We start from the raw sequence: 23,395 nt of genomic DNA, 5'->3' as shown, positions 1-23,395 counted from the left end.
TTGTTATAGAGAATTGTCAAAGTCAACATCACTGATCAGTATGTATCTCTGCTTGGCCATCATCCAACTACTAAGTGATCGTGTTGGTATCATCATCATGGGGAGAGAAGAATGGCCGACCAACAGGGAAGGGGATTTGCCTTGTGTCATTACACCATGTAACAGATCACTGACATCCCAATGCTTGTTTTCGTGAGAAGTAACTGGGCTTTTTCATTTTCTCCGTTCAAGCTGAGTGAGATACTCAAATTCGGTTTGGATAAACTGCTGTCATCTGAGGGCAGCACCATGGATGAAATAGACCTGGAGACGATCCTGGGAGAAACAAAAGATGGCCAGTGGATCTCTGAAGCCTTGCCTACAGTGGAAGGCAGAGTCGGAGAGCAAGAGGAAGGCAGTAAGTGGGAAGTGAGAGTAGAGCAAATGGCACAGCCCCCCGAGTTAGACATGAGTGAGATTGGTCCCCATAGGAAGTCCTGGATGGTGTTCCCTGGGGCATCTTTTCCTACCCACCCTGTTCTTATTTTGGGCACACTGTTTAAGACTTCCTTCCTCCAAGAACTCTTCCTAGACTGACTAGAAATTGTCTGACTGTTCCTTTGTAGCTGAACTTTGAACCCAACTCAATGATATTAATGCTTTTAGTAATATCTCAGAGATTTTAATTTGTACCACTTCTGCCTTGGTGGCAAGCATCTTCTCCTCGTTTAGTGAATCCCACTGTCCTTAAATATGGCGCCCCCCACATTTTCCTTTTCTCAGTATTTTCTGAATAGTAGAGTGATTCGTTTTTTGCATTGGTTGAACATTTATTCTGTGTTTGATCAGGAGTGTGTACTGCATCACAGGCTTTATACCTGTTTTTTCATTTAATCTTCACTGTACCCATAAGGTGTAGGTACTGCTTTTTTTTTTTTTTTAAGATTTTATTTATTTATTTGACAGAGATCACAAGTAGGAAGAGTGGCAGGCAGAGGGAGGGGGAGAAGCAGGCTCCCCGATGGGCAGAGCGCCAGATGCGGGGCTCAGTCCCAGGACCCTGGGATCATGACCTGAGCCGAAGGCAGAGGCTTAACCCACTGAGCCACCCAGGTGCCCCGGTGTTGCTTTTTTTTTAGTGAAACAATACGCGTAAATTATGAGAGGATTATTATCTTTTCTGAACTTGGTCAGCATTTGTCTTTTTTGTCCATTAAAAGTTCTGAGTATGTGAATTTCTGTCTTGAAGTCTTTATGAGGATATAGTCTTCACATAATCTCTGCGAGGATGTTCCCTGCGGTCTTAGACTTATTTTTGTCGTGCACCAGTGGCAGCAGGGATTCAGTGTGGACGGGTTGAGGTTTAAGAGTCTTATCTAGACTTTTTAGTGCAAGAGTACCTTATTCCACAGATACACAGATAAGTAGTTTCTTTGCTAGATGATGCCTCCTTTTTTGGTAGGGAGTGGGGTTGTCATGACTTCTGGTTTTGCGATTCTCTTGTGTCTTAGGATTCCCCGTTTCCATCACTTGCTTTCTTTTTTTGCCACAAAACTGCCGAAGGGTGTCTTTTTCTCCTCCAACAGTAGTGCCTTCCCAAATTGCTGGCTGCATGCACTTTCTGGCCCCTTCCTTTCAGTTCCTTAGTAGCCTGTGCTCTGATCTACCATGTCAGAGACTTGTCCTTATTATTTTCGCATGTAGGGTGTGGTGCTCTTCAGGGGGGCTGTGTCCAACACTGCCAGTCTCTGCCTTACTCTCTAGGGTGGGCTTGGGAGCTGGCGTCATTGGCGTTTGGGTGTGTATTTCTCTGTTTACCTGCAAGTGAAAGTTTGTAATGTTCTCGGACTCCTCGTTTTATAGTAGACATGGATTAGGGTGGTTTTATAGGGTATATGGAGAGATTGGAATTTAGGCAGCTAGTATTATTCTGTAGGACACAACTCTTCTCATATTTTATCTTTTAAATATTAGCATCCCATTTTTATTCTTCAAGTACTCTTGTTCTCGGTTTTAATCTCATCCTATTTTTGTTTTACAGGTATAATGTCCTCCTCTGAGACATTTATTATAGCTTTTATTCTTTTTTTAAACATTTTATTTATTAGAGAGAAAGAGAAAGCACGAGGGGGGAGGGGCAGAGAGAGAGAAGCAGGCTGCCTGCTGAGCAGGGAGCCCAATGCAGGACTAGATCCCAGGACCTTGGGATCATGACCTGAGTCGAAGGCACATGCTTAACCAACTGAGCCACCCAGGTGCCCCTGTTATAGCTTTTGAAAAGTAACCTTTGGCCCCCAGCATTTTTTTTCTCTTTCCTCCCATTGCTGCTTTTGCTGCTTTTTTTCAAAATTTGCTTTGGACACTCTTATTTTTGTCTTGAGTTTTCTTGAAATAGCTGGTATCCTCTGGCTGTCTGAAAACAACGTTCACTGAACTGTGCCAGTGAAGTGCCCAAGCTGATAGGCAGCCCGAAGCCAAGCAGGAATATGGGCTCTTTGTCTTTATTCCAGCACTACTGGTTGGGGAGCCAGCTTCTGCACTGAGGAGGCCTTCCCAGATGTCTGTAGGTCTTTTCACTGGGCAACTTAGTTTCTCCAGAGATGAATCTTTTAGTATCTTTCTTGGGTTGGAATAAACCTGTTCAAATTGAAGAAACAGTGGGTAACAAGGGTTCATGGTACTCCTGTTATTTCTCTCAGATCCCCCACTCTCCAGCACCTTGTCCTTGTACGTCCTTTGAAGGATTGACAGGGTCTCTAGTCTTATAATCACCCCTTGACTAGGCACCTGTGTCTGGCTTCTGTGGTCTTTATCTATTCTTAGTGCTTTAGCACTTTACATTTTCCAAGAGTTATTGAACTTTCCATTCACTATTGTATCATATCTTTTCAAAATCCCTTTTGAAAATCCCCAAAGCTTTTCAAAATAGTGGTTTTAGGTAGAAGAAATGGATTCATGTGACCCTATTTTGAAGTTATACTTGGATTACATGAAATATTGAAGCTTGCACCCATTTCTGTACTCATCTAGATTAACTTCAGGTTATTTTCCTAATGTTATTAGAACAAAATAAAGTTTTGCTGTTTTCCAAAAAGATAATCTTCAGTCAGTGCCCCTGCCAGAAAAGATTTCCTACTTGTATTAAAATTTGGAATCTTGTCTTTGATCAGTGAGTACTTCACTCTGCAGTAGATGATTCTACTAGCAGGACATAGATGAGGGTCTAGACCTGTGGTCTCCAGCCTCATCTTGGCTGCAAAGTGAGAACAGGGAGCACGATTAAAAATAATAGAAATGAATTTGAAATAACAAATAAAAACCAGGGTTGCTTTAATCTGGAATGCCAGGGTTTTTTTTTTTTTTTTTTTTTTTTTAAAGATTTTATTTATTTATTTGACAGAGAGAGATCACAAGTAGACGGAGAGGCAGGCAGAGAGAGGGAAGCAGGCTTCTTGCTGAGCAGAGAGCCCGATGTGGGACTCGATCCCAGGACTCTGAGATCATGACCCGAGCCGAAGGCAGCGGCTTAACCCACTGAGCCACCCAGGTGCCCCGCCAGGGTTTTTTTTTTAAAGCATGTTTGTAAGTTGAGAATTGCATGCAATATGAAGCTACATATGTTGATCATATTTGACACTTCTCAGCCCTTTTTTTCCACTTGTTGATAGAGCACCTCATTGAAAGCCCCCTGCTGATTTAATTAGCAAATGCCAATTAGAATTACAGCTGGTTGGATTTGGGTACAAGTGCGAAGCAATTGATCTCTTGAGAATGAAAATGTTTTGCTTTCATACTCTCTAGAGAAAACATACTTAAAGCTGATTTCATAATGCTGTGAAAATACATTCTTTGGTAGTATGTGCTATTAAATACGCTTCACTTTAGAATCATTATCTCACCTCTCTGGGTTGCTGGTCTTGGCTTGTCATGACTTCTATCACTGATTCATGATCTTGGCACATCACCCAAACTTTCAGCCTTTGTGTCCTCATCTATAAAATGGTGCTATTAATGTCTGCTTTACTCTTTTAAATAGTTGAGAAATTAAATGTGATAATAGAGATGAAAGTGTTCCAAAAGCATAAAATACTATCAAGATTACACTATTGTCATTGTTATTACTATAATTAGTATTTGCTGGCCTGTTCATTCTCCGTTCTTCTACAGACACCAGAATGCCCTGAAAAGAGCATGGTGGCTTTTGAGTGACAATCCTACTGCCTTCATTTATTAGTAGTGAGAACTGGGGAGTCCCTTAATCCCTGTTTGAGCTTCATTTCTCCCTTTCTTCTATGGGGTTAGTTAAAACAGGATTGTGGGGAGGCTCATAAAGATACTTCATGAGACCTGAAAAGAACATTAGAAATCTAAGGACTTATTTTTGTGATTCTCCATTTTCTTAGAGATTTGCCACTTGTTCCTTATTACAGAAAAGAGGAGAAAGAGTTGAGTATTAGGTATGTGCAGAATAAAAAAAAATATGTTCTCAGTTATTTTTTATTAAGTGGTCTTAATATCAGTGAGACCTATGATGGAGAGTAATGTGGAAGCAGTGATGGGTGAGCCCAAGATTCAGCAGGGTGGAAGGTATCCAACAGAGACTTGCATACCAGCTAGAGGAGGACCAAAGGGCATTAGCCACACCCTCTCCTTTAAATAGTAAATGTGTGAGACCCCCCCCCCCCCCGCACCCCGCCGTGGGATCCAAGATCAGTAGCTTCCTCACAAGCTAGTCTTAGCGCATTTAGAATATGAACTGTTCTCTACTTTGACTTTCTTGCTTTGAATAGAATTAATCCATTTTTCTCTAGTGTCTGACATTCTCTTTTGTGTTTTATGTTCTTAGAAAACCATATGTACTTATTTGAAGGTAAAGATTATTCCAAGGAGCCTAGTAAAGAAGATAGAAAATCATTTGAGCAACTGGTGAACCTTCAGAAAAAGCGTTTGGAGAAAACTACGCAAGAGGGCCGGCTACTCAGAAATAAAAGCAGTGTAAGGATTATTCATTTATGTAAAAGAATTTAATTCTCCCAAATTCACATCCTAAGAGAACAAAAAATGATGCTGGGAGTGGTTTATTGAAAAATAAGTATATAAGTATTTGTTGAGATGTAAGTATAATTAACTGTACTCTAGCATAAAAACTGTGAAAGTTGTCATAAATAACGTTAACAGGAAGAGTGTATTTTACCATTTAATGCAGGTGAAAGCAGCCCTGTCCATCTTAGCCATCCCAGAAGGGATCACCAAAATACTAAATCCTACTCCCGCTAACTTGACCCCAGTGTCACTAAGAGAAGGTGGCAGTCATGAATGGTGGCACTTAGTATGTGCTCATGAAGTGCTAGTTACCATTAAGATAATTGTGATGTTGAAATATTCTGAGAAAGAATTATATAATATATTAGAGGAGGATTTTCTGAAGTACCTCAGTCCTATTGAAATTAATCAGATGAGGTACTGCTGTACCAACCATGCGAGTGCTTTGGTTGAGTTTAGAGCACAATATCTTAATCACCGGGCCAGTGAGATGTGTAATGTGAACAGTAAATTGAAGTGTCTTGCCACCACTTCCCACCACACAAGGGGGCAGGGCGATGCAGTTTTGTGAAATATTAGCCATGTTGCTTTCACACAGAATGTGTTTTAAGGATGAATAAAACTCATGAAAGGATAGACAGCCACCACCCTTCCTGGTTATTGATCTCATTCTTGCTACAGGTTCTCCTCCCAGGCCTTGCGGAGGGGTCTACGAAAAGGAAGCGGATTCTGAGCCCAGAGGAATTCGAGGACAGAAGGAAGAAGAGACAAGCAGCAGCAGCCAAGAGAAAGAGACTAATGGAGGAGAAGAAGAGGAAAAAGGAAGAAGCAGAACACGAGAAAAAGTATGTGTGTATTATTTGAATTTATTATCATAAAGCTGATGAGGGTCATGCTTAAAGGAATCTCACTGAGTATACTGAGTCCACAGTTGAACACTTTAAAATTGCAGAAAGGTTCTATAAAACTGGTAGCTCTTTCTGATAATAGAATATTTTTTTAAAGATTGAACTTATCCCTAACCGTGTACTTTTTTTTGTGAAAAATCCTGTGTGTGTAGAGAGACTCAATTCAGTTGAAGCAAGAAAATGTTAAGATTTTATTATCGCTGACAAAGAGTAGTTCACTTGAACAGTACCTTAATCTTGTTCTTAAGAACAGGGACATCCAGTGGCTGCTCATTATTGAAGTATAGTCAGGAGGCAACTAGGCTAATCAGTAAGACTTCTGGTTGATTTACAAATAGGCAGAAAACTGCAATCAGGGTGAGTGTCTAATTGCATTTCCACTGGGCACTTGCTGTTTGTGAATGGCAGGATGAAGTGCACTCCAAGGGAAATTGTGATAGACCAGGTTAATTTCCTTTTATCTCTGGCCGGTTGAAGGATGGCCTGGTGGGAGTCCAACAATTACCAGTCCTTCTGCCTGCCTTCTGAGGAGAGCGAACCAGAGGACAGGGAAGACGAGAGGTCTGCCCAGCTGGATTATGAAGATCCAGATTCAACTGCCATCAGTTACGTTAGCGGTGATGTCACCCACCCACAGGCTGGGGCAGAGGATGCTGTCATCGTGCACTGCATAGGTAGGAGAAGTGGTACTGGCCCAGGGTGGGTGCCGTGTTCTTTATGGTACCAAGAACTGGGGAGGAAGAGGCAGAAGCCTGACCTAGATATGACTGATGGGCCAGTGCGGTCCTGTGGTCATAAAAAGGCAAATTTAGAATCCAGAGACATAGATAGATTTGACCCTTGGTGCTCTCATTTACCTGGTTGCATATAATTGGATAGTTCCCTATTCTCTGCACAAGTTTTTTGAGAAGGTGAAAGGAGGCAACATATATAAGACAAATCTTTTGAGAAAAAGCAAAACTACAAGCATGTTCCCCCTGCTTCTGTGATCTTTGCATTTTTTACTTCCTGCCTGGAATCCTCTTTCCTCAGATAGCCGCAGTAACTGTTGTTCAAATGTCTGTATCTCAGATTGGTCTCCCCGGAGTGCCTCATGTAAAACAGACCCCACCCCCACACCTCTGTTACTCTCTACTCCTTTTCCTACCTTCGTTTACTTTATTACACATATCACCACCCAGACGTATTATGCGTGTATTCGTTTATATGATTGTCTCATTGAACTAGAAAATAAACTTCACAGGAACAGGGATTTGTTGTTGTTGTCCACTGCTGTAACACTAGTGCCTAGAGCAGTAATACATGCTAACAAATATTTGGAGCGTGAGTGAGTGACTGTAAACAGAAGATAATAACCAGCTATGTTAGTCGCAGGTCAAATGAGTCATTTAACCTTTTTTCTTTTTTTTTTTTTTTTTTTTTTTTTTTTTTAAGATTTTATTTATTTATTTCACAGAGAGAGATCACAAGTAGGCAGAGAGGCAGGCAGAGAGAGAGAGAGAGGAGGAAGCAGGTTCTCCGCCGAGCAGAGAGCCCGATGCGGGACTCGATCCCAGGACCCTGAGATCATGACCTGAGCCGAAGCCAGCGGCTTAACCCACTGAGCCACCCAGGCACCCACCTTTTTTCTTCCTTACCTGTAAAATGGGAATTATATGCTGTTGGATTACCAATGCTTGTGGTGCTTGTTATGTTACATCTATTCTCCACCTTCCTGTTGTGATAGTCTTGTATATTCCATAAAACCTAAACATTTGAGGGGCGCCTGGGTGGCTCAGTGGGTTAAAGCCTCTGCCTTCGGCTCAGGTCATGATCCCAGCAGGGTCCTGAGATCGAGCCCCGAGTCGGGCTCTCTGCCCCACGGGGAGCCTGCTTCCTCCCCCTCTCTCTCTGCCTGCCTCTCTGCTTACTTGTGATTTCTCTCTCTCTGTCAAATAAATCTTAAAAAAAAAAAAAAAAAAAAAAACCTAAACATTTGAGAAGTCCAACCTATGATTTTCCTGGGAGGCTACACAGGTGTTTCTTCCCTTGGAAAAATCATTCTTCTACAAATCTAGTTGGCATACCTTTGTGTTTTTGAATTGTGGACTGGACTTTGCCTTCTAAAAATGAAAATTTTCTTCTTCTGTCAGATGACTCTGGTCGCTGGGGCCGAGGTGGTTTATTCACAGCTTTGGAAACACGATCCGATGAACCAAGAAAAATATATGAGCTGGCTGGGAAAATGAAAGGTAAGAAGCAAAGCAGAGAAAAGGGGTAGAGAAAAGGTAGCAGAGAAGATGGAATGCAAGAGGACACTTGGGAGAGCTGGTTGGGGTCTCATTAGCTAGTTTTGTCATTTGACTAGTTATGTGACTTTGAGGCAGTCCCTTACCCTCTCTGTCCCTGTTTTCTCATCTATAATTTGTGAATAATACTGATTCCACCTACCTCATGGGACTATAATGAGGATAGTGGATATGCAAGTCTTCTGATAAATGTCAGTCCCTCTGTGCATGTTAAAGTATTGGCATAAAGAGCATTTCAGTGTTTACCTCCACTGCGGCCAACACACCCGATCTTCATAAGGGAATATTTCTTGAAAATGGCAGAGACCTGCCATCAAAGTGCTAACAAGAACTGGGGTTGGGTGTTGAAGAGGAGAAGGGTGTATTATGAGGATGCCCTAGGCTGAGATACAGCAATTGCTGGAGACAGAAGTAAGGGTGTTTGGGGCCAGAGGACCTTAGAAGTGCTGGAAGTATCCTCCCTTGGCATGGAAAAGGAGAAAGGGCACCTTCTTTTTCGTGCAGAAATCAGAGAGTAGGAAGAGGAATAAAATTATTATTGCCGTTTTCTGGGGACTCAAGAGGCCAAGGGACCTTGTTCAAGGGATAAGTGTCCTTCAGATTCCTCAGAGATTGGTTTTCCCTACTTCTTCCTAGTTCTCTAGGGTGGAAAGAGATGTAAGGACTTACAAGGAATACTCTTTCTACTAAAATAGATCACTGACAAAGCAGAGAAAAGGAGTAGGGATGGAATACAAGAGAAGAGGACACTTAGGACAGGTATCATATGGGTTATAAAGCACTAGTTAAGGAGTTGGGAGAGCCGGTTGGGGTCTCATTAGCTAGTTTTGTCATTTGACTAGTTATGTGACTTTGAGGCAGTCCTTTACCCTCTAAACTATTAAAAAAATGATTTATTTTCTATTAAACCCTCTTTGGTTTAGTAGGTTAAAATAACTGAGATCTAGATATTGATTGGGCAGTTGGAAAAGCAGAATTCAGGAGAGGTCAGAGCTAGAAATGAAGACTGAGGAATGCCTGTTTGAACTGTGAAGGAGGCAGGATGGGGAAATGAGAGGACAGAGAACAAAACATAGAAAACACTTCCACTTAGGAACAGCAGCAAGAAGGAGAGACAGAAGTAATTGTCAGCTAAGAGAACTTTGAGAATATAATATTTTGAAGTATAAAGGAGGAGAGGGTGTCAAGAAGTCAGGCACTGAAGTGAGGATGAGAACTGAGAAACGGCCATTGGATTTGCATGACTTTGGAGTACTTTGAGGAGAATGTGAAGACTAAACCTTGGTTTCACAGAGTTAAGACATAAATGGTTAGTAAGGAAACAGGGTTGAGTGTGTGTACTCTTCTGAAGAAGAACTGAAATAGGGTAGAGGAGAGTAGATGAAAATGTGGGCTGGAAATACCAGGGAGGGCTTCGTGGAGGTGGTAAAAGTACTCTTGGGCTTGGAAAGGTGGGTTGAATTCAAGTGAGTGGTGAGAAATGGAAGACGATCTCTGACTGTCTCTTGTGCTTTTTGATATTCCCACAATTGTCATTCCCAGTATAGGGTGTTGAATGACCCAGGCAGTTACACAGTGAATGTGTTTAGGAAATGGTGTGTAGGCCAGGCAGGCCAGAGTAAAGGGTTGAGGCTGAGGAACAGAGGAGAGTTGGATTTTAAAGAGCGGGATTTGGATCACATTATAGAAGACTGCATGTGGCTTGTCCAGGGAGATGCTTTTCTAAGCAGGACCTTATCCAGTAGGTAATGGCTAGTCTTTGGGAGTTTGAATAGAAGAATGGCCTAACTGAGCCAGTATTTTAGGATGACTTAAAAGATTGGGGTGTGTAGGGTAGACTGAGAGAATAAAAGCTTCAAGCTGAAGTATGTAAAGTAATATAATCATTTTAGGACATTTTTCTAGAGCATTAGTTTGATTTGATTAGGATGAGTTAGGAAAATGTGAAAATAGATGCAGATAGAGTGCAGTGTTTGGTTTAAAACAAACATTAAGACTGCTGAAGGAATTTCAAGTTCATAATGCCCTCCACTCACCATCCCCAGATGACTTGGGTTTGCATTCACTCTCTAATACCCGCAGGAGTACTTTGTAGGTAATACGTAAGGGACATTGAACTGGGAGATCATGTAAACTCAGAAGTGAAGAGGATGACATCAGCAACATTGGTGGTATAAGATATTCCGCCTTTTTATCCCCCTAGTTAATCAAATTAGATACCCATACACAAATGAAAGCCTGTTGGTGTGTCTTTTGGGACCTAACACCTACTCCAAAGGACCTGAGAGGAGGCTTGCCCACCACTGCCACCCATGAGATACAGACAAACCTCCATACAGGCTATGGAGCCAGCACGACTGCCTACACCTCTCTTGCCACCGTCAGGGAAAAATCGGATGTGTGCTCACCGGGCAGGTACTCATGGATGAGACAGAACTTGCCGAAATCCAGACTTCCTGTGGGGAGACTCCAGCACACCACTGGAGTAGGAAAAATAGAAGTTGGTTACAGTGGAGGCGGTAAGAGACACTCTCCTGCTGCTGCCTCTTGCCCAAGGAAACACTGAATGGACTGGTGTATTTGGAGGAGGTGACCTGTGTGGGGAAAGGAAAGTGGTGAGTAAGCTCCTAGCTGTCCCAGTCGGATGGAACACAGCTGGAGAAACCCATTTTTCTCTGCCAGTACCCAGAGTACTAAGGTGGGAGTTCTGTGGCTGGGAAGAGGCAGATCCAAATTTCAAATGGTGTCAAAGGGTTTGAGCTCAACGGGAAGTTCATCCTCAGTCTCTCAAAGTACCACACTCAGGAATTCCCTTACTGTGTCCACAGGCTCCCCCAAAACAGTGCTAAACCCACACTTCCACCGACTCTGCTGCCAGCTTTGAACAGGCTCCCAAATGCATCTGTGAGAACGAGCTCTGGTAGACAGGGAGCACACTTGGAAAGTCATTGGTCAAGGGGAAAAAAAAACACAAAACTTAGCTATAAATAGTTCTTCTAGAATGCTGTTTCCAAGAGGCAGCCTGGTGAATTGTAACATCCAGAGATGACACAGAAGCTTAAAAATTTGGCCCCAAGAGAGAGCAAGAAGAGTGGACAGGTATACCTCACAAACACGAGGAATAACTCAGTAATAATATACCACAGAACATAAAACCATCTGCTAAAAGCAGTTAGCACAGAATTAAGGAGGTGTCTGCTACTTCAAATGCAAAAGCAGCAGTACATAACTACAAGGAATGTGAAAAATCAAGGAAATATGGCATCACAGAAAGAAAATGACACTTCTCTAGCAAACAAGCTCAAAGGCACAGAATATTGCAATCTAACTGATAAAGAATTCAGAATAGCAGTTATGAATAAACTCCATGAGTTACAAGAAAAGTCAAAGGCAATTCATTGAAATCAGGAATAAAACATATGAACAAAATGAGTTCTGTTCCGTAAAAGAGAACCAAACAAATTCTGGAGGTGAAGAATTTGTTGAATGAGGTAAAGACTACAGTAGAGAGCAGCTCTAGCAGGGCAGACCAGACGGAAGAAAACATGACTCGGGGTATAGGAATTTTGGAATAACACAGAAGAGATGAAAGAATAGAGATTAAATAAGAGCGAAGAAAGTACATGAGCTATGGGATTGGATAAAAAAGACAACTATCAGAGTAAGACAAGTATCAGAATAAGCAGGCTTCCAGAAAAGGAAGAGAGGGAGAAGGGGACAGAGTTTATTTAAAGAAATGATAGCTGAGAACTCAAACCTGGGGAAACTGGGACATATAAGTCCACAGAGCTAATAGATCACCCCATTATCTCAATGCAGAAAGACCTTCCCCAAGACACATGATAATGAACTAAAAAATCAATGATAAAGAATCTTAAAAGAAGCCAGAGAGGGGAAAGAACATAACCTAAAAAGAACCCTCACTAGGCTGACAGCAGATTTCTCAGCAGCACCTACAGGCTAGGAGAGAGTGGAATGACATATTCAGTGTCGAAAGATAAAGACTGCCAACTAAGGCAATCTACCAACTGTATCTGGCCATGTTATCTTGCAGATAAGATATCCCAGACAAAAAGCTGAGGGAGTTCACTACCACTAGATCTGCCTTGCAAGATGGTGAAAAGAGTTCTTCTTCAAGCCAAAATGAAAAGATGCTGATCAGTAACACGAAAACTTGGAAGTACGCAACACACTAGTAAAGGTGAAAAAGAGAAGTAACTGCTTTCTATATTAGGATGGTGCTTTAGCCATCCAGTATAAATGTTAAGAGAAAAGAATAGTAAAAAGAACCAGTAATGAATAAACAACATAAAAAGGGATAAAAGGAATAAAAGGGAGAGCCTTAATAGGTGATTGACCATAAGTTGCTTTCGGCTTAAGATGGACTGCTTTTTCTATAAGATGTTTTATGGTAACAACATAGCAAAAACCTAGAGCAGATCCATAAGAGGCAAAGGGAAATGGAACATCCCACTACAGAAAAATAACCAGTGTATGGAGGTAGGCAGAAACAGAGGGAAAAAGAAACTAGAAATACAGAGCAACTAGAAAGCAGTGAGTAATGTGACATTTGTTAAGGACTTAGATAAAGTAATTACTCTAAATGTAAATGGATTGAATTCATCAAGCAAAAGGCAGAGAGACTGATGGAAAAGAACAAAAAACAGGACACAACTGTTTGCTGCCTACAAGAGACCTACTTGAGCCTTAAAAACACATAGACACCAAGTGAAGGGATGAAGAAAGATACTCTGCAGGTGGGAACTAAAGAAAGTGGGGGTAGCGATCCTTACATCAAAGTAGACTTCAAACCAAAATGATTGCAAGAGACAAGCAAAGTCATTATGTAATGATAAAGGGATCAATGCATCAAGAAAATAAAACAATAGTATATATGCACTCAACATCAAAGCACCTAAATATATTGAACAAATATTAACAGATACGAAGGGACACATAAACATCAGTGCAATAATAGAGACTTCAATCTATCATTTTCAGCAATGCACAGATCATCCAGAGAGAAAAGCAACAAGGAGATAGACTTGGACCAAATAGTACATCAGACTGACCTTACAGACATCTGTAGAAAATTTCATCCAACAACAGTAGAATACACATCTCAAGTACACATGGAACATTTTCAAGAATGGATTATATGATAGAGCACAAAACAAATCATAGCAAAATAAACCTGAAGTCATACCAAATATCTTTTCCAACCACAATGGTATGAAACTAGAAATTTTTTAATGAGAAAAGTTAGAAAAATCTCCAAATAATGTGGAAACTAAACAGCACCCTTCTAAACAACCAGTGGAGTCAAAGAAGAAATCAAAAAGATATTCTTTGGTTTGCCTTTTAAGTTTTTTTTTCCTTTTTTATTTTTTAAATTTCTTTTCTGCGTAACAGAATTCATTGTTTATGCACCACACCCAGTGCTCCATGCAATATGTGCCCTCCATAATACCCACCACCTGGCTCCCCCAACCTCCCACCCCCCGCCCCTTCAAAATCCTCAGGTTTTTCAGAGTCCATAGTCTCCCATCATTCATCTCCCCTTGCAATTTCCCTCAACTCCCTTCTCTCCATCTCCCCATGTCCTCCATGTTGTTTGTTATGCTCCACAAATAAGTCAAACCATATGATAATTGACTCTCTCTGCTTGACTTATTTCACTGAGCATAATCTCTTCCAGCCCTTTCCATGTTGATACAAAAGTTGGGTATTCATCCTTTCTGATGGAGGCATAATACTCCATAGTGCATATGGACCACATCTTCCTTATCCATTCGTCCGTTGAAGGGCATCTTGGTTCTTTCCACAGTTTGGCGACCGTGGCCATTGCTGATATAAACATTGGGGTACAGATGGCCCTTCTTTTCACTACATCTGTATCTTTGGGGTAAATACTCAGTAGTGCAATTGCAGGGTCATAGGGAAGCTCTATTTTTAATTTCTTAAGTAATCTCCACACTGTTCTCCAAAGTGGCTGTACCAACTTGCATTCCCACCAACAGTGTAAGAGGGTTCCCCTTTCTCCACATCCTCTCCAACACATGTTGTTTCCTGTCCTGCTAATTTTGGCCATTCTAAGCGGTGTAAGGTGGTATCTCAATGTGGTTTTAATTTGAATCTCCCTGATGACTAGTGATGATGAACATTTTTTCATGTGTCAGATGGCCATTTGTAGTCTTCATTGGAGAAGTGTCTGTTCATGTCTTCTGCCCATTTTTTGACATGATAATCTGTTTTGTGCGTGTTGAGTTTGAGAAGTTCTTTATAGATCCTGGATATCAGCCTTTTGTCTGTATTGTCATTTGCAGATATCTTCTTCCATTCCATGGGTTGCCTAAACCAAAGAATATCTTGAAACAAATGGAAACACAACATACCAAACATTGATGGATGCTGCAGAAGCACTTCCGATAGGGAAGTCGAGAGCAATAAATACATATGTTAAGAAATAATATTTCAAATAACCCAACTTTATACCTTAAAAAACTAGAAAAAGAAGAGCAAAGTAAGCCCCAAAGTTAGCAGAAGGAAGGAAATAAAGATCAGATCTAAAATAAATGAAATTAGAGACCAGAAAATCAAAAGAGAAGATGTGACTCTAAGAGTTGTTTTTTTCTTTTTAATATAAAATTGACAAACCTTTAGAAAGGCTAAGAAAAAAGAGAGAAGACTCAAAGTCTGAAATGAAAGAGGAGAAATTACAGTGGACCTGCAGAAAAACATTAAGATCATCAGTCACTACTATGAACAATTTTACACCAACAAATGAGATAATCTAGAAGAAATGGATAAATTTTATACTCATACAGCCTACTAAGACTGAACCAAGAAGGTACATAAAGTCTGAACAGATGGATTATGAATGAGGAGATGGACTCAGGTTTTAAAAACCTCCCAGGATCAGATGCCTTCATGGACAAGTTTTACCAAACATTTTAAGAAGAATTAATGCCAACCCTTCTCAAACTCTTACAGAAAAATTGAAGAGGAGGGAACATTTTCAAACTCCTTCTGTGAGGCCAGTATTACCCTGATACCAAAGCCAGGTAAGGACACTATAAGAAAAAAAAAACAACTATAGACTAAAATCCTGATGAATATTGATGCAAAAATTATAAAAAAAAATATTAGCAAACCAAACTTAACTCATTAAAAGGATTACACACCATGACCAAGTAAGATTTCTCCTTAGGATGCAGGGATAGTTCTTCATATGCAAATCAAATGTGATAAACACCACATTAGTAGAAGGAAGGACAAAAATCATTAAACTTCTCAACAGATGCAATAAAAGCACTCTACAAAATACAACATCCTTTCATGATAAAAACCCTCAAAAGAGGGCGCCTGGGTGGCTCAGTGGGTTAAGCCTCTGCCTTCGGCTCAGGTCATGATCTCAGGGTCCTGGGATCAAGTCCCAGGTTGGGCTCTCTGCTCAGCGGGGAGCCTGCTTCCTCCTCTTTCTCTCTCTGCCTGCCTCTCTGCCTACTTGTGATCTCTCTCTGTCAAATAAATAAATAAAAAAATCTTTGAAGAGTTAAAAAAAAAAAAAAAAAACCTCAAAAGAATAAGTATAGGATGAACATACATCAGCATAATAAAAGCCATATGTGTTACCCATGGTTAACATTATATTCAACAGAGAAAAATCAAAAGCTTTTCTTCTAAAACCAGGAACAAAACATGGGTGCCTGCCTATTCTCTTTCTTTTTTAACATAGTACAGGCAGCCCTAGCTAGAGCAATCAGGCAAGACAAAAGGCATCCAACTTAAAGAGGAAATAGTAAAATTGTCATTATTTGTAGATGTGATACTATATATTGAAAACCCCAAATTCTCAGTATATTGGATTTAATCAACTGGAAAAAGAACTATTGGACATAATCAATGTATTCAGTAAAGTTGCAGGATCTAAAATCAACACACAGAAATCAGTTCCTTCTCTATTCACTAGCAGTGACAATACTAAAAAAGAAATGAGGAAAACTATCCATTTACCCTAAGAAGAAACACAATAAGATATCTAAGAATTAATTTAACCAAGGAAGTAAAAGATTTAGATAATGAAAAAATACAAGACTTTGTTGAAAGAAATTGAAGAAGACAAATAATTGAAAAGATATTTCACAATCACTAATCAGAAGAGTTAATATCATCAAAATGTTCATGCTACACAAAGCCATCTCTGGATTTAAAGCAATTCCTATCAAAATTCCAATAGCATTTTCTACAGCAATAGAATAAATCCAAAAATTTGAATGAAACCAAAAAAGACCTTGAAGAGCCAAAGCAATCCTCAGAAAGAACAAAGCAGAAGGCATCACATTTCCTGATTTCAAACTATACTACAAAGTGATAATAATTAAAATGGCATGGTATCAGCATAAAAATAGACAAATAGATCAATGAAACAGACTACAGACCCCAGAATTAAACCTGTACATACATTGCCAACTGGTATTTGATAAGGGAGCTAAGAACATCCAATGGGAAAAATGTAGTCTTTTCAACTGATGTTGGGAAAACTGGATAGCCACATGTAGGAAAATGAAATTGGGACCCCTATTTTACTCCACTTACAAAAATTATCACAAAATGGATTGAAGACTTAAACATAAGGCCTGATACTATAAAACTCCTAGAAGAAAACTGAGGGAAGACGTTCCTTGAGATTGCCCTTGGCAGTAATTTTTTGGGGAGGACATCAAAAGAATAAAAATGAAAAAAATCAGTAAGTGGGACTACATCAAACTTAAAAGCTTCTGCACTTCAAAAGAAACAACAAAATGGAAAGGCAACCTACAGAAAGGAAGAGAATATTTGAAAACCATATATTGGATAAAGGGTTGCTATTCAACATTTATAAAGAACTTGGACATCTCAACAGAAAAAAAAAAAAAAAGTCTGATTAAAAAGTGAACAGAGGAACCGAATGGATATTTTTCCAAAGAAGATATGCAGATGGCCAATTGGGACATGAAAAGATGCTAAACATCAGGGAAATGCAAATCAAAACTACAATGAAATAAGACCTCACACTTGTCAGAATGGCTATCATCAAGAAGACAAGAGCTAATAAGTATTGATGAGGATGTAGAGAAAAGGGAACCATCATGCACAATTGGTGGGAATGCAAACTGGTGCAGTCACTATGGAAAACAGCATAGAGGTTCCTCAAAAAGTTAAAATTAGAACTATCATATGATCCAGCAATCCCACTTTTGGGTATATATTCAAAGGAAGTGAAAACAGGTTATCAAAGAGATATCTGCACTCCCATGTTGATTTCTGCATTATTCACAATAGTCAAGACAAAGTGTCTGTCAACAAATGAATGGATAAAGAAGATGTGTACACATATACACAAAACACACACACACACACACACATACGTCCCTTATATGTGGAATCTATAAAAAAAAAAAACCCAGAATGAAATGGTGGTTACCAGGGCCTGGGGGTGGTAGAAATGGTTAATGTTAATGTTGAAGGTACAAACTTGCACTTAGTAAATAAATGACTTCTAGAGGTCAGTATACATTGCAGGGACTACAGACAACAGATCTTTATTGTAAACCTTAAAATTGCTGAGAGACCAGGTCGTAGTTGTTCCCACCATGAGGTGGTTATGGGATGTGATTGAGATGTTAGCTCATGCTTCAGTGGCACTTGTATTGCAGTATAAATGTGTAAATCAATATGTTATATGCCTTAAACTTACACAGTGTTACATGTCAGTTACATCTCAATAAAAAAAAATAGTAACAAATGTGATGATATGGAGAAATTAGAACACTTGTGTACTGATGGTGGGAACACAAAGTGATGTAGCTGCTATGGAAAACAGTATGGTGTTTCCTGAAAAAATTTAAGAATAAAATTACCACGTGATCCAGCAATCCCTCTTATAAGAACTGCAGACAGGGACTCAGACTCAAAACAGGTATTTATACACCTATGTTGCATTATTCACAATGGTCTAAAGGTGGAAGCCTAAGTGTCTGATGGATGAATAGATAAACAGTGCAGTGTATATTCATACAGTGAATAATAATTCATGCCTTGGAAACCAGGAAATTCTGACACATGCTACAACATGGACAGATCCTGGGGACATGATGCCAATAAAATAAGCCAGTCACAAAAAAACAAGTGTTGTGTGATTTCACTTAGATGAAATAACTCCAGTACATTCACAGAGGTAGAAAGTAAGAATGGTGGTTATAGAGGAGATGAGAAGATGTTTAATAAGAATGGAGTGTCAGTTATGCAAGGTAAAGAGGGTTGTGGAGACTACATAGAAGTGTGAAGGTACTTGACACTACCAGGCTGTGTGCTTAAAAATGGTCAGGATGGTAAGTTTTATGTTAGGTATATTTTACCCCAATAAAACATTTAAAAAATGAAAGTTTTTGAGCCAAAAAATTAAAAAAAAAAAACCTCTCAAGGGTGGATCCTGTGAGTTCCTGGCTAAAGCAGTGACTGAGGCTAAGAGAGTGAGAAAAAATGAGATTGCTACCTAATTGGCCGACAAGGAAAGGAGTCGGGCATTCACAAGGGTCCCTCTTCAGGGGTCTCAGTCCAGAGTGAACCTTACCTTCTGTCTGTTGCTCTTTTATTTTACCTCAGACTTGAATTTGGGAGGCGTCCTTTTATTTCCTATTGATGATAAAGAGTCAAGAAACAGTGGGCAAGATTTGGTAAGTAAAAAAAAAAATCTCTTAATCAGAACTAAATTTTGGCTCATGTCACCTCCTCTTAAACCTCTCCTGTTCCTGCTGGCCTCTCTGTCAACACATTGGTTGCAAGGGCTGCCATAATAGAACAGCACCAACACTGCTTTTCAGGGATCATCTCTCTAGTTTGTTAAAAAACACCACCAGCCAGGTGGCTTAGAAGACAGATTAATTTCTTCACAGTTCTGGAGGCCGCATGTCCAAGATTAAGGTGCGGCCAGGGCCGATTGCCTCTGAGGCTTCTTTCCTGGCTTAAGGGTAGCCACCTTCATGTTTCCTCACATAGTCTTTCCTCTCTGTGTGCACATCCCTAGTGTCTCAGTCTGTGTCCACATTTTTTCCTTGTAAGCACAGCAGTCAGACTGGATCAGGTACCACTTAATGGTCTCATTTTAACTTATTTCCTTCTTTAAAATGTCCTGTCTCCATACACAGTCATATTCTTCAGTACTAAGGGTTAGGGCTTCAACATAGGTATTCAACCCATAACAAGCATGTTAGGCCTCACAGTCCACCACACTCCCTCCATCGCCCTTCTTTCCATCACGGAACCGTTCTCGGACTTGCTTGTTCTCTGTACCGACCTTACGCAGGCTCCTCCCAAGAGTGTAGACTCTGTCATTTCATCCTCGATACCTCACACAGTACCGGCTCATAGGACGTGCTTAGGAAACACTTAATAAGAAAACAGGACTCAAAACCTCAAGTGTTTCATCATTCATTATGTGAAAAGATATGTAAAAGATTGTGTATAGTAGCCAGCTATAAGCAGAGAAGAGGAGCCGATCCATATTTCCTCCGCTTATATTAAAATTATCCTTTGGGGGTACCTGGGTGGCTTGGTTAGTTAAGTGTCCAACTCTTGATTTTGGCTCAGGTCATGATCTCAGAGTCCTGAGACTGAGCCTTGCAACGGGCTCTGTGCTCTCCCTCTGCCCTTCTCCCAACTCATGCTTTCTTGCTTTCAAAGAAAAATTCTCCTTTTGCATCTTAAGTGTCTCTTAATTACCAGTCCTTTAGAATTCCTCTAAGAATTATTATATTATTATATTAACCACACTTGACCTGACTTTATCAAGGGCCTGAATTCATAGTCAATTTAGAGCCAAATCTTACTGACTTAGAAAAGAAATTTAGAAACCAGGCTGAAAGGGACATATATTTTCTTGAGGTTGGTGGTCTTTGTGGCTGACAACAAAGTGGCTTCTGCCTGCTCAGCCATTTTTTCAGTCATTTCTAAAACGCTAAAAAACATGAACAACACAGTGATAACAGCATAGACGCTCAGAATCCAGTGACTCAAGGAAAATGTTTACAACTGGTTACCATATGATGGTAGGGTTGCCAGTCCCAGACACTCCCTTGACACTCTGTCCAGTCTTCCCCACTTAGGACAGGGTAGGAATTACGGGAACAGAGATGGAATGGGGGTTGGGAGCTGACTCGAGCATCCGCCAGAGGGCTGGATATGGGAACCTGCAAAGTCCTTTTTGCTCCTAAGACTGAAAAATTCTTTTACCATTGAGAACACTTAAGAAAGACAGCATGTTTTGGACACTGGTTTTAACATATCTTAAAAACAAGAAGAAATGCTTATGTATAAAGTTACCACAAAAATAAACCAATTAGAATGGAAGATTAAGTCATGGATTTGGTAGGACCTGGTTCAGGCAGAACATCCAAAAAAGATGGAGACGAAGCCCCCTCTATGGGGGGTCACTAAGTGACCTCCATGGGTAGGTCACGTAGTTGACAGTGCAGCCTTCTCGTGTCATGTCAACCATGTGATGGCTTTTCCTCCTAGTTGGCCTTGATTGTGGCTCAGCACCGTGACCACGCAAATGTCCTGTCTGGCATTAAGATGGCAGCCCTAGAAGAGGGCCTGAAGAAGATCTATTTAGCAGCAAAGAGAAAGAATGGTAAGCTTTTCAGAACATGAATTTCTGTTTCCAGGCATGTGATAGGGTTTTTAAAGGGAGGTGAGAAATGTTAAGACCTCACTCAGTATATATGGTAAAGGTAAGCCTCCATGTATGAGAGACCACACAAGTATCACCACATCATCTTGACTCGCCTCCTTTCCTTTCCAGATCACTTTTGTATTCACTGTCTCTGTGGACCATCTTCCTGCACTGGGGTATTTGTGTCCTCATTCTACAGATGAGGAAGCAGAAGACCAGAGATACAGTAATCTGGTCAGATGCTCTTGGGGATACTGTTTACCCTACCACTTCCCTTCTTGGGTAGCCACATCTAGTCCACATTAGCTGACAGTTCTCTGCCCAAATGAAAGTGAAGTTTTATTTCTAAACCCGTTGTGTTTCAGAGTTTGTTGAACTGATTGACTTGTTAAAGGATCTATTTATTTTGGGGCACCTTGGTGGGTCAGTCAGTTAAGTGTCTGAGTCTTGATTTCAGCACAGGTCATGAGCTCAGGGTTGTGAGATCAAGCCCTGCCTTGGGCTCTGCGCTGAGCATGGATGCTGCTTAATATTCTCCCTCTCCCCTTTTCATCCTCCCCCTCTCTAAAAAATAATAATAATAATCTTTTTATCTCCAGCACTGATCATACTCTATTTTCATTGTACCTGCTTATTTCCAGAACCTGTAGGTCTTTGTGTTTAATAGACTTACTTACTTCTTCCTCTTATAGTCCTGCCCTAGAATATTTTTGACATTCTAATTTTATACTTTGTGTGGGGTACCCCATGATTATGTACATTTTGTTTGTTGGAAACCACAAAGTGACTAAGAGTGGAGTTTTCTCTTATGTATATTTTATACTGAATCAAATTTTTGATGAATGAAGAACTCATAACCTGTTTTTTTCCTTTTTAACAGCAAGTGTTCATCTTCCACGCATTGGACATGCCACGAAAGGTTTTAACTGGTATGGCACTGAGCGACTTATTCGGAAACATCTGGCTGCGAAAGGCATCCCAACTTACATGTATCCTTTTGTGATCTTACTAGTGTGTTCTCTCAGCTCAAAGAAAATGTCTTGCATTTTCTGGTATCACTAATCAAGGCCAAGCCTTTTTCTGCCACATTTTTTACTCTGCCTCTCACCAGTAAGACAAAAACTAAGAAGTACTTTGTAACTTGTACATATCCAAGGACAAATACACCCAAGCATTTCTTGGTGCCAGCAGCTAGATTAAAAGGTATATGAAGGGAGGAGTTCATTGAATAATTGTCATTTGATAATAGTGAATCTTTTCACATCAGGTCTCTAGAGATCCTTCAGGCCTATAGACAAGGCTCTGTTCCTAGGAGTTTGACATCTTTCTTTTAGGATTCCACATATAAGTGATAGCATGCAGTATTAATCTTTCCCTGTTTGGTTTAACTATAAAAACTTAGCAGAAAAGTCATGTTTTGTATGCCTGTACAATTTAAGCAGTATCAAAAGAGTTTTAATAACGAGATAATAGTAGCCATAATGAGTACTAACAGTATTGGAAAAATTTATAATATGGTGAAAGGGAATTAAGACATGCTACTTTCAGAGTGATTATTTCAATACTAACCTAGAGAAATAGCAGTTTTGGTAAAGTTGATTTTAAGGTGATGAACTAGATCTTCCTTGACTGTCCTTATCAGATATTACTTTCCTAGAAGCAGAGCAGCTGTTCATCCACCATCCTCTTCTTCCCCAGGACAGCTGGCACCTTAACAGTTGGCCAGTGTCTCAGTCAGCATTCAGCAAACAGTTAATATTTGCCCAGAGCTACTGAATTAGGTGTTTAAAAAGAGAGTCTGGATCTGGTGGGCCTCTGAGATACTGTGTTTTCTGAATTCTCATTTTGTTCTCAGGATGTGTTACTCTGATTTGGTATCTGTAATACAGGGATGCACACCTTAATTGGGAAAGTCCTCTGGCTGTTTGCCAGGGCTTCCATTTGCATAGCTATTTGCGTAATAAAAAAATTTTCTATCTCTAATGATTTCATTGCTTTCTTTCTCCTCAATCCAGTTTTCTTCCCCTCCATTAGACTGATTTCTTTACAGTGGATTAGGCTGTAGATTAAGAAGAAATGAAACAGGTGGCTCTGGGAGAAGGAAGCACCTTCAGCCCATTTATGCCTTCCTGCTCAGTGAAGAGCCTGCTTCTCCCTTTCCCTCTGCTGCTCCCCTGCCTGTGCTCTGTCAAATAAATAAATAAAATCTTTAAAAAAAAAAAAAAAAAGCCTCAGTCTTGGTTGACTATCTGCAACCAGCCTGACTTCTGTTGTGTTTAGGACCTCCCCACCGTTAGTCCTGCAGAGACTTCTTCGGAAATCTCAGCCCTTTGCCCTTCATTTCAAGGAACCCTGGCTAGGGGGGCAGCCATCCAGGACCAGGACCTTCTAAGGAGGGAAGTATCTATGACACCTGGGATGTGCTCTGACTCCCTCCCTGGCACTTTCATCCTTTGACAGTT

At 40.3% G+C, this 23,395-nt stretch overlaps 1 protein-coding gene across 5 annotated transcripts in view; it reads left to right on the top strand.

Moving 5' to 3' along the window:
* The window catches only part of CHD1L (chromodomain helicase DNA binding protein 1 like), a 73,600-nt gene extending 50,684 nt beyond the window's left edge, over positions 1-22,916 (top strand). For 2 of the 5 annotated variants that reach the window (XM_047724591.1, XM_047724593.1), the window contains 9 exons: positions 232-397; positions 4,826-4,974; positions 5,704-5,867; positions 6,408-6,604; positions 8,063-8,161; positions 18,866-18,936; positions 20,777-20,891; positions 21,814-21,922; positions 22,576-22,916. In XM_047724591.1, coding sequence (XP_047580547.1) covers positions 232-397; positions 4,826-4,974; positions 5,704-5,867; positions 6,408-6,604; positions 8,063-8,161; positions 18,866-18,936; positions 20,777-20,891; positions 21,814-21,922; positions 22,576-22,648 — 1,143 coding nt within the window. In that variant the 3' untranslated portion in view covers positions 22,649-22,916. The other 3 variants (XR_007126502.1, XR_007126501.1, XM_047724592.1) reach the window with 3 other exon arrangements.
* The last annotated feature ends 479 nt before the right edge of the window (positions 22,917-23,395 follow it).

The sequence above is a fragment of the Lutra lutra genome, chromosome 4 (assembly GCF_902655055.1).
Source record: "Lutra lutra chromosome 4, mLutLut1.2, whole genome shotgun sequence".
In the NCBI taxonomy this organism is placed as follows: domain Eukaryota; kingdom Metazoa; phylum Chordata; class Mammalia; order Carnivora; family Mustelidae; genus Lutra; species Lutra lutra.
The sequence above is the reverse complement of the archived record's forward strand: the minus strand, read 5'-3'. Positions and strand labels throughout refer to the sequence as shown.